Raw genomic sequence first — 13,372 nt, 5'->3', positions numbered from 1 at the left:
ATAAACATTGAAAAAAAAAATTTTTTTAAATAAAATCTTTAATTTCTTCATGCCTTTGGTACTTACACATTACATTAAATACATCTAGGGACTTAGTGCATACCTGTAGATTATAGAGACAGGAGACCATTTATAGGAGATATCTTTTTAAAGATACCTGTTCTCAGTCAACTTCAGTTTTTTTTTTCTTTATTACAATAATGTGTTCAATTTAAACTGAAATATGCATAAAGAAAAACATGTCACCATTGTAAGATAACTAAAGCTAAAAACCTGGCATGGTAACAAAGTCTGCACCTCTGCAATTACTTACAAAGTCTTTTAAGACTGTATGTGATATGCCCACCTATAATATTTCTTACACCTCTGATCTTATTTTTTTATTACTTTTGGTCACTTTGCTCCATCCATACAGACCATCCTCTTCTGCTCTTCCTGTGACTTCTGCCTTGAATGTCCCTTCATTTGCCTCTTATTTTAGTCTCCCTTCCACAAACACTCTTGCTACTTTTCTTCCCTTCTTTATTTTCACTCTGTAACGTTTGAAATGTATTTTATTTAGTTATCTTATTGGACTCTCTCTACCACTACAATGTATGCATCACAAAATGGTGCGTGTCATAGGCACTCAATAAATATTTCTTGAGCAAATGAATATTCACACATATGGAGATGGTGATACTTTTTATGAAAAAGGGTCATGTGAACGCATTGCTCTAATACTTGCTTTTTCCTCTCTCAGTAATTGATGGATATTGTCAGTTGTTAGTGATTTAAATAACTGTAGAATATATGCCATAGTAAGTTTGTTGCCAGTTTTTTGTCACTACAGGTAATGTTACTATAAAATCCTTATACATATTTCCTTATATTTTGGTGCTTTTATTTTTATAAAGTTTCTTCACTTGGGTCAATATATTTTAAATTTGATATACTTCCAAAATATTTTCCTACTGTTATCAGCAACACAGGTGTCATTTTCTTGATTTCTTTCCAACATTTCTTAACCTTGATGTTCCAAGAGCCTCAGATTTAAAGTAAGTCAAAAGGAACTGCTTTCAAATGTCACTGCATATTTTTCCATAATATTAAAACTCAAACTAATAAATAATTCTTAATCATAAGTTAATTAGATGTAAATTGATTCTGCTGCATGCACTGATACTTTATAAACAATTTTGAATGGGGGCGGTGTAGAGATAAAATTCTAGATTACACAGGAGGTACGTCTCTCCTAAACTCTACCCCAGTATTTCTGTTTGAAAAATTATCAGATTGGTATCTGATAGGGTTTGGTTCACTTTTTTCACTTATTATTTATGTCTGGGAAAATACCTTTTTCTTTTTTTATTCTTTTGCCTTTTGAGACACAGTATATTCTGGCTCCACCATTTCTGATTTAAGAACATCTTGGAGTTGGTCTTGTCTGGTCCAAGTTGAATGTTCTATATAGGTAATTTATTGCTTGTATAATAGTGCTTCTCTGATCAGCCTTTCTAATTTGAAAATTTTGGTTAATAGGTTTGTAAAAACTGCTGCTGAAAATACTGCCCATTATATTTACCAGATTCTCTTATCCTTGTTCAGTGAACATATATTTACTCAGCATTTATTATGTGGAAGAGTCCCTGCTTTGGAGCAGTTTAGCTGGTCAAACTGAGGACTTCTCTTGCAGTTAATTGCTTGCTCTCTTAGGAAATTAACAACTAGGTTATACTCATGGCTGTTGGTATCCTAGTGGATACTGTTGATCTGCATTTTTGATATATTTCTTTCACCCTTGCACTTTATTACTTATTGTTTCTCCCCCTATCTTTTTCCTTATAAACTTGCATTACCTATGTAGGGTGTAGTTTTACAATATTCCTATTAGATATTTTCCATTGGGCTTTTTTGCCTATACCTGAAGCTTTTAATATGCCCATCCCATAATCTTAATTTTATACATTTCATTCTGTGATTATCTTTTCAGCTTTACTCCCTCTAGAATTCTACCTCCAACAGTCCTGACAACCCTGCCTACCAAAAAATTTAGGATCCACTTCTACCACCCTTCACTGTTCTTTACTCTTTCTTTTATTTCACTCCCACCTGTAGCCTAGTAACTAAACGTGTAGGAAAAAAACATTCACTTGATGACGAATTTTACTTTAAATGGGTGACAGTGAACCCTTTAATGCTACCTAGTATACTGTGTTTCCCTAATTTCATTCATTCTCCCACTTATCAAGACCACTATTACTTTCTCTCCTTTATCCTCACTTCCAATACATCTCCTTTATCCTCAATTAATGACCTTATATTTTACAGTGAGAAAACTGAGCATCAAAAGTAAACTGTCAGACTTTTCCCCACCCATTTCCCCATCCACCAATTTCTACCCATATTCTTCCTCCCAGTTACTAAATAAACTTTTTTGTAACCAGCCCCATCTGTTGAACTAGATCTGGTCACCCTTACTCAAAAACATTGTGGCAATTTTTTTCTCTTTGTCCTATATCATTTTTCCTCTTCTTGTGGATCATTCTCATCTTCATACAAGCTTATTTCTCTAGTATCAAAAAACCTTTTGATTCCTCCACTCCCTGTCTCCAGTTTTCAGCTACAAACTCATCCCTTTGCTTCCCTTTGCAGCCAAACAATAACAGCAAACTCATCTATTTTGACTCTTTCCAGTTCTTCCTTCGTTTTGAACGTACTCCTGTCAGGCTCGCACTCTCACAACTCCACCAAAACTATGCTTTTATGGTCTCTGGTGACTTTCATGTAGCCAAACCCAGTGCTCAGTGCTCTATCCTCATGTCATGGAGCCTAATAATACCTGACCTACTTCTTCACTTGACCTCCATTGCACTACACACTCTTGGTTTTTCTCTTACCTCCCTGGATATTCCTTCTGTGTCTTCTTTGCTACTTCCTCCTCTTTTCCTCTCTTAGTTGGCAAGCCCCTTGGCTCATTACATTATCATCTTTTTCCACTGGTTACCTCATCCTGCTTCTTAAATTTAAATAAATAACAGCTGATCCCAAAAATATATCTTTAGCACAGATATCTTCCCTAAACTCGTCTCATCTCCTGCTAGTTACTCAACATGTCCATTTGGATACCAATTAGACATCTCATACTTGTTTCCAATGTGAACTCCTAATCTTTGCCCACCCTAGAGCCACAACTCTGTCTTGGAACTGCTTATGCTAAAAGCCTTGAGGTCATTATTGATTCCTCTCTATCCTCCATTGTCTTAGAAAATCTTGTTACCTTTGCCTTATAACTGTATCTAGAATCCTAGTCTCTTTTCATCACTTCTCACCCTGGTTCAAGTCATTAATATCATCTCTTACCTGTATTACCCAGTAGTTACTTAACTGACCTCCCTGATTCCCATTGCTCAGCAGTCTATTCTCCATCCTCTTAAATCATTTAAATCAAATCTGACACTCTTGCTCAAAACCCTACAGCACTATTTCAGACTAAAAGATAAAGTCTTTGAGACACCAAGGTGATCAGACAGACCCTCTGATATTCTGTTGCAAAGTCATTTTTCTACTATTTTCAACCACAGGGGCCTGCTTGAACATACAGCTTATGTATTGGCTGTTCTCTTTGCCTGAAATATTTCAAATCTTTTAGATATTCACTTAAACTTTACCTTTGTGAGACTTAACACTGATTACCTATTTAAAATCAAACCCCCTTACCCGTCCCCATATACATACTTCTCTTCCCCTTCTCCAGTATTATACATTGTACTTAACACCTTTTTGAAAACTAACATATTGTCATCTATGTGCCTCCCCCCAACTAAATGTTAGTTTTATAAGCTTCATGAGGGTAGGGATATTTTGTCTGGTTTACTGACTAGTCCTAAAAGATTAGAACCATGCTTAGTATATAGCAGATTATCAATAGATTTTCCTTGGATCCTTCCCTTTCCCTTCCCTTGAATACTCCTTGATCTCTTTTTCTGTTATTGGTGTCAGTACCTATGAGTCAGTAATGAAATCTTGATATCACTTTCAGCTGCTCACTTACCCTTGCTTCCCGTTCACTACATCCATCAAATGAATTCATGTAGTAAATTAACTTAATCCAGCACCTGGCACATTTAAACCCTCTACATATCATCATCACCTTTAACTAAGCTTTGTCAGTCTCTGTTTCTTGCTTTCCTCTCAGTTATCACTCCTGATACCTGAAGTATCGCAGTAGGCTTAATAGTCTCCCTATATAAATAAACAGTTTTGCCTCTGTCACCTTTTGCCTTCATTTTAGTCTTTCTCCTTTCCAATGTAACTTTTCCACAGTTTCCATAGTTTTCTAATACACAGGTGGAATTGCGTTACACCCTTCTCAAAAACTTTCCGTCTGTCTTAGTTTGTCTGCTTGGGAAAATCCAAACATTCGGGTCCTCCTAGCTTACTCCTCCAGGCTCATCAGTCGCTGTGGTTTTCTACTGCTCACATAACTTGTTCACTTTCATATATCCAAATTTGCAGATGGTTTCTCTTTAGTCTGGACTACTTCTTCAATTCTTAAATTTTTACCTTAAAAAGCTTAACTCTCAAATATCACTTTGTTTCCTAAACCTCAATTAGAAATCACCAGTTAGTAGTGCCCTTTCCTTTTCCACAATAAGGTTATTCTACAACTTGACTCTTTTCTTCAAAGCCTCTACCCTTCCCCCACATATACTGAAAAACATACAGCAGTTCCCCAGTAAGTGAAGTGAGGTGCAGGTTTGTACCTTGTGAGAAAACAGAGGATGTAGGCTGAATTTCTAACCCTGTTTTCTGTACCTCCAGACTTTCTTAAGTCCTCATGGCTTATTCTGTTTTCATCTGTTCTCTTTGGGACCTTTCATCAGTTGTTACCACCTCCCCCATACTTTTTTATCTTTAGTGTCTACTGTTTAACTCCTACCTTCTGCCTGCAGCTTAAGGTAATTATTATAATGAAACTTTACCTCAAATTTAGCATTTTGTTTTCCAGATATTTTAAGAGAATGATCTATGTCTTGTTCACTCTACTTTTTAAATTTTTTTAAATAATTTTTTTAATGTTTACTTATATTTGAGAAAGAGAGAGAAAGCACAAGTTGGGGTGGGGCAGACAGAGAGGGAGACATAGAATCCGAAGCAGGCTCCAGGCTCTGAGCTGTCAGCACAGAGACCAACGCAGGGCTCGAACTCACGAACCGCGAGATCATGACCTGAGCCGAGGTCGGATGCCTAACCAACTGAGCCACCCTGGCACCCTCTACTTTTAAAATTTTTAATCCTCAGAACCATTTACCTACTCCCTCACTACTGCAATGAACTAACTATAGCAGGGTTACCAGTGGCATCTCAACTGCCAAATCCTATCACTTATTTTCAGTTCTTATTGATACTTGTGATACTTACCAATGTTGATTACCTTCCTTCATAAAACTCTTCTCACTGAAGCCATTTTTCTCTTGATTGTCTTCCTCTGCCTGATTATGCCTTCCTAAAGTCTCATTTGCTCTTCCTTTTAAATATTGGATATCCTATATATATATATATATATATATATATATATATATATATACACGTACACACACACACACACATACACATAAATACATATTCATATAGTTAATAACTTTTTCCCTTTGGTGATCCACTAGTTTCATATACCTCCTACAAACTTATGATGCCTCTTAATACATATGTATCTATCTTATCTAATTCTGCTTAATTTTTTAGAGCTTCATGCCTTTATTGGTTCTTTCACAGCCATAGTCTGAGATCTGTCCTTCAGAAAGAGTTTCCCTAGGACCTCTGAATTTGTGCCCCACTTTTTAGTGAGTCGAAAGGGTTAGTAGAATCTATGAGATTATCAAAATACTAGATAATACTTAGAATTTATAAGATGTAGAAACGAGTAAATACCTTGCCTTTAGGGCTGAACTACTGTGAGTCTGATAATCTAGACTTACTGTTGTCAAAGGCTAGACATACTGTTGTCAAAGGGCCAGTCTCCACTGATTGAATTCTGTAAGCCCTAAGGGCACTTGCATACCCAAGACCCAGCTACACCTACAAACTAGTCTACCTCAGCCCGTCACCCCTACCCACATCTAGGCCAAATAGGTTTAGATGACTGCTTTCTGATTTAAAGCTCTCTATTCTTGTTTTTTTTTTTAATTTTTTTTTTTAACGTTTTATTTATTTTTGAGACAGGGAGAGACAGAGCATGAACAGGGGAGGGTCAGAGAGAGGGAGACACAGAATCTGAAACAGGCTCCAGGCTCTGAGCTGTCAGCACAGAGCCCGACGCAGGGCTCCAACTCACGGACTGCGAGATCATGACCTGAGCCGAAGTCGGCCGCTTAACCGACTGAGCTACCCAGGTGCCCCTAAAGTTTTCTATTCTTAAGGTAGTTCTTTCCCCCTTGATACCAGTCAATGATCTCCTACCACTAGACAAATAAAAAATCCAGCAAAACCAAAAATCCATCCTTGGCTTAACCAGTGGGTTTCGCTTGTCATTTTGATCGCTCATAAGCCTTTCTCAAGGCTTTTCTGTACATACAGCCATGACACAGATAAAGTATGTTTTATTATTCCTAATTCTGAATTGGAGAGTTTTAGTATATTTTTAAAAATTTTTTTAATGTTTATTTTTCAGAGTGAGAGAGAGCGCAGAAGAGGCTTAATACATATTTATGGAAACGGTTGCTTTGAAAAGTTTTTTTGGCACATCCTTCACGCCACTTTCTACTCCTCCTTTTCCTCTTTAACTTAAGCTTATCTGACAAAGTCAGCTAGGCAGGCTAACCTCACTAGAGTTCAGCGGGGAGAATGCACGTTTTCCCAAGGGCAGGCAGCTAGCTCCATTAAAGCAAGGATTCAGTGAGCAGAGTCACACATGCTTACTTCCTTCTTTCAAACTCTCCAGTCAGATACTATTCCTCCTCCCATGTAATGATCTAAGGAATGAAGGTCAGCAATTTTTTCTTTCCAGTTCTTCTGCAAGGTCAAAAGCTCCTCTTTCACTTGTGTTCAGACTGAAGTTTGTGTGCTTCTGGAGGCCTAGCAAAACTTTCTAGGGCTACCATGCAGACAACTTTTGTATCTTTAACTTCCATTTGTATTCTTTCCTGAAATCCCTCTACCTGAGAAAGTAGCAGTGTTCTACAGAGTCTCCTTAATTATTTCCCTTTTCAGGAGCAAAAGATTTCTCTTCACCAGAGAGAATGTAATTATGGTGCACTGCCCCAGGGTGTAAAAACTTTCAAGGTGGGCCGAAACTTTCAGGTACCTAACAGACATAATTTGAAACGACAGTAAAGTCCAGCAAAAGCAAAAACCTTAAAAAATTTAACAAAAATGAAATGATTTGTCTTTTGGGCTTATATTTGAGCTCTGGTTTCATTAGTTAGCATATTGTGACATTTTCCATAAATTGAGTGTCATTGTTTTGACACATGTATTTAAATGTACACATAATACACAAAACACTAGATTATGGGCAGGGAGTACACAGTTTGAAAACATCTTTTAGAGGACAAGGAAAGAAAACAGTTTGAAGATGATTTTCTCACTTTATGAATCAAAGAGGAAAATTTAATTGTTAATGTCACTTATTAAGAGATGTTATACTTTTATTCTTACTCATTGTTTTGACTATGAAAGTAACACCATTAAGTGCCCACTTTCACAAATAGAAACAGGGTACAGTTATATAAAATAAAATTGAAAGCCACCATCTTTCTGCCACCCCTCCTCCAGGTTCACTTTAGAGTAGTCATTAGCTTTCATTTGTATCCTCTTTGCCTTTTTCTCTATTTCTACAAACAGAGCCACATAACAGGTTCCCTTCCCAGTAAGTGAGATCATTGGACTGCCATGTGCATTCTTTTCTTCTAACCAGTGTAATTTGGGAGCATATTACCAAGTATAGAACACTTAAAAAAATTGTTTTCACGTTTTTTTATTTTGAGAAAATGTGCAAGCAGGGGAGGGGCCGAGAGAGGGGGAGAGAGATTCCCAAGCAGGCTCGGTGCTGGTATAGCATAGAGCCCAATGCGGGGCTTAAACCCGTGAACCATGAGATGATGACGTGAGGCAAAATCAAGAGTCAAACACTTAACTGACTGAGACACCCAGCTGCCCCATTAATGGCTGCCTAGTATTTTGTGAATGTGTACTGTTGTTAATTTATTCCCCCCATTCTTGGCATTGATGGATTTACCTTGTTTCCATTTATTGCCACTATAATCAGCTCTGCAATAGAAATTATTTTTTCACTATGGTTATTTTATAGAATAAATTCTTTGGATAAGCAGTTTGTAATTTTAACAGGAGGCTTTTGAATTACCTTTCCTAAAATACAACTATTTATACCCACAGCAGTATAGGAAGGAACTCATTTTCCCAAACTTGTGTTGATCCATGATATCTTTTTTAATTTTGCAAAATTAATGAATAAAACATGGTAACTTATTATTTAATTTACATTTTTTAGTGATTGTGAAAGCTATGTATCTGTCATTTATCCATTTTAAAATTAGATTATCTTATATCATTAATTTGATCTTGACATTTAAAAATATTATTTTCTCTTTACAGCGATTCGACTATAATCTTGATTAAACAGTAAATTGAACTAGATGACTTTGAATTTTATGGTATTCTAGTTCTCTTATGATAAAATGACATTGTGTGACAACTTTTTTTACAAAGTAAATCTGTTTTATTTATCCTTTAATAGTTAAGAGAAGAAAGCCGGAGGCTGGCCTTGGCTGCCAAAAGAGAAAAGAGAAAGGAGAAGAGACGAAAGAAAAAGGAAGAGCAAAGAAGAAAACTAGAAGAAATTGAAGCCAAAAATAAAGAGAACTTTGAACTCCAAGCTGCTCAAGAAAAAGAAAAGCATAAAGTTGAAGGTATTTTCTCTAACTTACCATCTAATTTGATTTATGTAATACATTGTATTCAAAATGATATTTCCTTAAATATCAATAACTTAAGGTAAAAGTAGATTTCTGTCATTAGCCCTTAAGTATTGTGTGCTATTTTCATTTATTGACTTCTCCCTAGCTTTTTATTGTGAAGAATTTCAGAGCTACAAATTGAAAGAATGATAAAATGAACACCTGAGTACCTTCTACCTAGATATTAAAAATAAACATTTTACCATATTTGCTTTATTTTTTTTTCTTTCTAAACATATGTGTATATTTTTTCTAAGCTATCTGAATGTAAGTTGCAAACATCTTGACATTGTACCTATAAAACTTCAACACTTATCCTAGGGATGACATTTGCTTACATAATCACAATACCATTTATTATACCTATAAAATTAAGTGTAATTCCATAATATTGATAATCCTAAACATATTTAGAATTTTCTCAAACTGAGGGAGTTATTTTAACTGGATTCTAACGAAAAGATTATTTGATATTGAAAATATTGTGAGGAGAAACCACTGCCAGTAAGCCACCAAATATACACGTAGTGTGTGTGTGTTGTGTGTGTGTGTGTGTGTGTGTGTGTGTAATTTCTCTCTCCTCCAGCCTTTTATTTTGAAAAATTTCAAACTACAGAAAGGTTTATGGATTAGTATGATGAACACCTGTATGTCACCTGGATTCTTATAATATTTTTGGCACATTAGTTCAATTTGTTTTTTTTCCTTTCTTTTTGAATAGATTACATGTAAACTGGGCACCCCATGCAGAATCATCACTAAATACTTGAATATGTATTTCCCAGAAAAAGAACATTATTTTATATAACCACAATAACATTATTATACCTGAGAAATTTAATAATTATATAATATGTGATATACAGTAATTATTCACATTTCCCAAATTGTCCCCCAAATATTTTTTATAACTGCCTACTATGTATTGTTTAGGACTTAGCACAGAGAGGAGATCAATCATATCTATTTCATTACTAATGAATGCTGGAATAATTGATGACTTTACATCTAATTGTCATCTAATAGTCGCAAAGTAACTCCTGATTTTATTGTTCTTCAAGTGCTTAAAGCTAAATATATTCTATGGGGCTCCTTGGTGGGTCAGTCAGTTAAGCGTCCAACTTTGGCTCAGGTCATGGTGTCACGGTTTGCAGGTTCAAGCCCTGCATCAGTCTCTGTGTTGACAGCTCAGAGCCTGGATCCTGCTTTGGATTCTGTGTCTCCCTCTCTGCCCTTCCCTGGCTCGTGCTGTGTCTCTCTCTCAAAAGTAAATAAACATTTAAAAAAAGAAAAAAAAAGCTAAATATATTTTGAATCACTTAGAACTGTCTAACTTTGTATTACTACTTTTACAGATGAGCCTGAAGTCTTGACAGAGCCTCCAAGTGCCACAACCACTACTACCATAGGTATATCTGCAACCTGGACAACTTTGGCAGGTTCCCATGGTAAAAGAAATAATACCATAACCACAACCAGTTCAAAGAGGAAAAACAGGAAAAATAAAATTACTCCAGAAAATGTTCAGATTATATTTGATGATCCACTACCAATCTCATATAGTCAGCCAGAGAAGGTAAATGGAGAGTCCAAGAGCAGCAGTACCAGCGAGAGTGGGGACAGTGATAACATGAGGATTTCCAGCTGCAGTGATGAAAGTAGTAACAGCAACAGCAGCCGAAAGAGTGACAATCATTCACCTGCTGTGGTGACTACCACGATGACCAGCAAGAAGCAGCCATCAGTTCTGGTTACATTTCCAAAAGAGGAGAGAAAATCTGTTTCTGGAAAGGCTTCAATAAAGTAAGTCCCAGTTTTCACTTTTCTTATTTATAGTATCATCATGAAATGCTTTGTTGCTGAATTTTTTAGTAAAGCAAGCAAATTAATTGGCAAAATAAGGGTTTGTCTTTGTGCTAAAGAAGTCACAGTTTCATTTTAATTGAAGAATAAGCTATTTTTTAAGTTTTGTGTTAATGAAAGATAAAATTATTTTTACTATGTAACTTCTTTATTTTAGTTGTTAAATTTAGCCCATGAAAAGTATTGACTATGGTTTCTCAGGGGTTATTACTGTAATTCATCTCTGCTAATTTTGACCTCATGATAGTATCTTCTTAAAAATTGTCTGTTCATATTATGCTATGTATTGAAAAGTGAAAAATAAGTTCTTCATTTGTTTACCATACTTATTCCAAAATAAAAGAATAAAATTATGTAATAGATTGTCTCTATTATTTAAAACTCTATATTCTGTATTTAATGTATTTTTCCCCTCTGTTAAAGATTGTCAGAGACTATCAATGAAGTGACCAGTAATTCTCTGTCTACTTGCACAAAATCTGGTCCGTCTCCCCTTTCCTCTCCAAATGGGAAGTTAACAGTAGCAAGTCCTAAGCGTGGACAAAAGAGGGAAGAAGGATGGAAGGAAGTTGTAAGAAGGTGAGTGACTGTTCCTTGTTTTTCTCATTCTTTATATGTGAGATGTTGTTTACCTTACAGTTAGATTCCTCCAACTATTCCAAAGGTTGCAAAGAAACTGGTGGCCCTAGGCTGAATCTGAATCTAGCCAACAGAGATAGCCTATACCGTACTATAGATGAGAAAAACAATTGGATATAAATGCTTTTAAAATTAGGAGATTTTACATTAAAAAGTTACATAATTGCAGTATCTGCTTGACCCTAGGTATTTGTTGTCTGGTAGAAAACTAATGTAAATACTTTAAGGTGATAAATTGTGTATCTCAGAGCCCAGTATGTGGTATCTTTTACATACTTGTAAGTATTTGAAGAATGAATAAGTATTGGTTTTAAACTATTGTTGTTTGTAAACCACAGGATATCTTTATTTTAAGAATTTTAGGACTAAAATATTTGTTTATAGTTTGCTTGAAATTTTTAATGTTATGTATATTAAACAAGTAAAACAGTATCCCAGAAACTAAAAGGTCATAAGATCCCACAGAGGATGTATTGTAAATCTTTGATAACCTATTTTAAAGAACTTCCCACAAATTCCAACAAAAAATTAAAGTTTTGAGTATTTGAACTAAGAGCTGTGATGAACCAAACTTATTCCTATTAATCCCACAATGCACTGTATAGTTTTTTTTTTCATATTTTTGACCAAAGCCTCCCCACACCACCATCTCTATCTTCATCTCTGTCTCTGTCTCTCTCTCACATTCGTGCACATCGCACACGCACTCATTCACATACACACACTTCTTTTGTACTAACCAAAATCACAACATTAGAGTACTGTCTATACAAAAGTATGGTAACTCAGTTTTTCTCCATGTATTTTATATTGTGGTATACTAAGAAATTCTTAACTAATTTGAAAGTAATGATCACTGACTTATTATTATTCCCTTCAAAGGAATTATTAAGTAACTTAGTTATGTATATAAAAGTACAGGGGTCATACCTTACCTTTTAAAAAATACAACATTTTAATTTAATATCTAATCGACCATTCTAAATAAATAATTTGCTTCTTCAATAAAGCATGGTTGGCTCATCTTCTGATGCCTCTAAAATAATACAAGGTAACAATGCATTTTTAATATCATCCTTTCAGTTATATATTAGAGAATAAAAAGAATGTGAGTCAAACACCCAGAAGTGCCCACAAGAAGCGTTACTTGTTTCTTCAGGCTGGATTAGGTGCCCCAACCAGTGTATCTTCATGATACCTTATTGGAGCACTCATGGCATGATGTTCTTTTCCTACTTGGTATCTACATAGTCAGTCTATGTGGGCAGGAACCTATGTCTGTCTTATTTGCCATTAGTATTTGCACTAACACAGTGCATGTCTACATAGTATGTACTTTATAGATATTAACAAATGATGAAAGTCAAAAAACCAAACCATCTTTGGTAATGAGATGAGAAGCTATGATAAAAGCACTTGCTTACGTGACCTCTCTCATTTTTTCTCTCTCCTGTCACTTAGTTGTCTTTTATCACCTAGAGTAAGAATAGATAGAAGAGGCTAACTCAACAATAATCTATTCTGTGTTTACAGAAATGTATTTTAGTAATCCTCTCTCCTCAATATTTTAATCATAACCACTGATATTAGTGATATATCTTAATTTACCTTTGCAACTTTTAAACAGGTCAAAGAAAGTATCTGTTCCATCAACTGTGATATCCAGAGTGATTGGAAGAGGAGGCTGTAATATTAATGCCATTCGGGAGTTCACTGGTGCACACATAGATATTGATAAGCAGAAAGACAAGACAGGAGACCGGATAATAACCATAAGGCAAAACTTTGTCTCTTTTGTTTTCTCCCTTTGTGTTTTACTGCATTATACTTTAATGACATACAAGCATTTGAGTTTTCACTGGAACTTTGTGTTTAATAGCATACTCTTTTTTAAATGGGAATTTGATTAGTGT

At 35.3% G+C, this 13,372-nt stretch overlaps 1 protein-coding gene across 4 annotated transcripts in view; it reads left to right on the top strand.

The window, feature by feature from the left end:
- Positions 1-13,372, top strand: part of ANKRD17 (ankyrin repeat domain 17) — a 165,056-nt gene that overhangs the window by 131,980 nt on the left and 19,704 nt on the right. For all 4 annotated transcript variants that reach the window (XM_047092429.1, XM_047092428.1, XM_047092430.1 and 1 more), the window contains 4 exons: positions 8,738-8,909; positions 10,313-10,760; positions 11,244-11,399; positions 13,087-13,236. In XM_047092429.1, the coding sequence (XP_046948385.1) occupies positions 8,738-8,909; positions 10,313-10,760; positions 11,244-11,399; positions 13,087-13,236 (926 nt within the window). The remainder of the gene's footprint in view (positions 1-8,737; positions 8,910-10,312; positions 10,761-11,243; positions 11,400-13,086; positions 13,237-13,372) is intronic.

Source organism: Lynx rufus, unplaced genomic scaffold, assembly GCF_022079265.1.
Source record: "Lynx rufus isolate CCGP_SWC_20201006 ecotype Redwood Valley unplaced genomic scaffold, mLynRuf1.p SCAF_3, whole genome shotgun sequence".
Taxonomy (NCBI): domain Eukaryota; kingdom Metazoa; phylum Chordata; class Mammalia; order Carnivora; family Felidae; genus Lynx; species Lynx rufus.
Note: the sequence above shows the minus strand (reverse complement) of the source record. Positions and strands in the feature narration are given on the sequence as shown.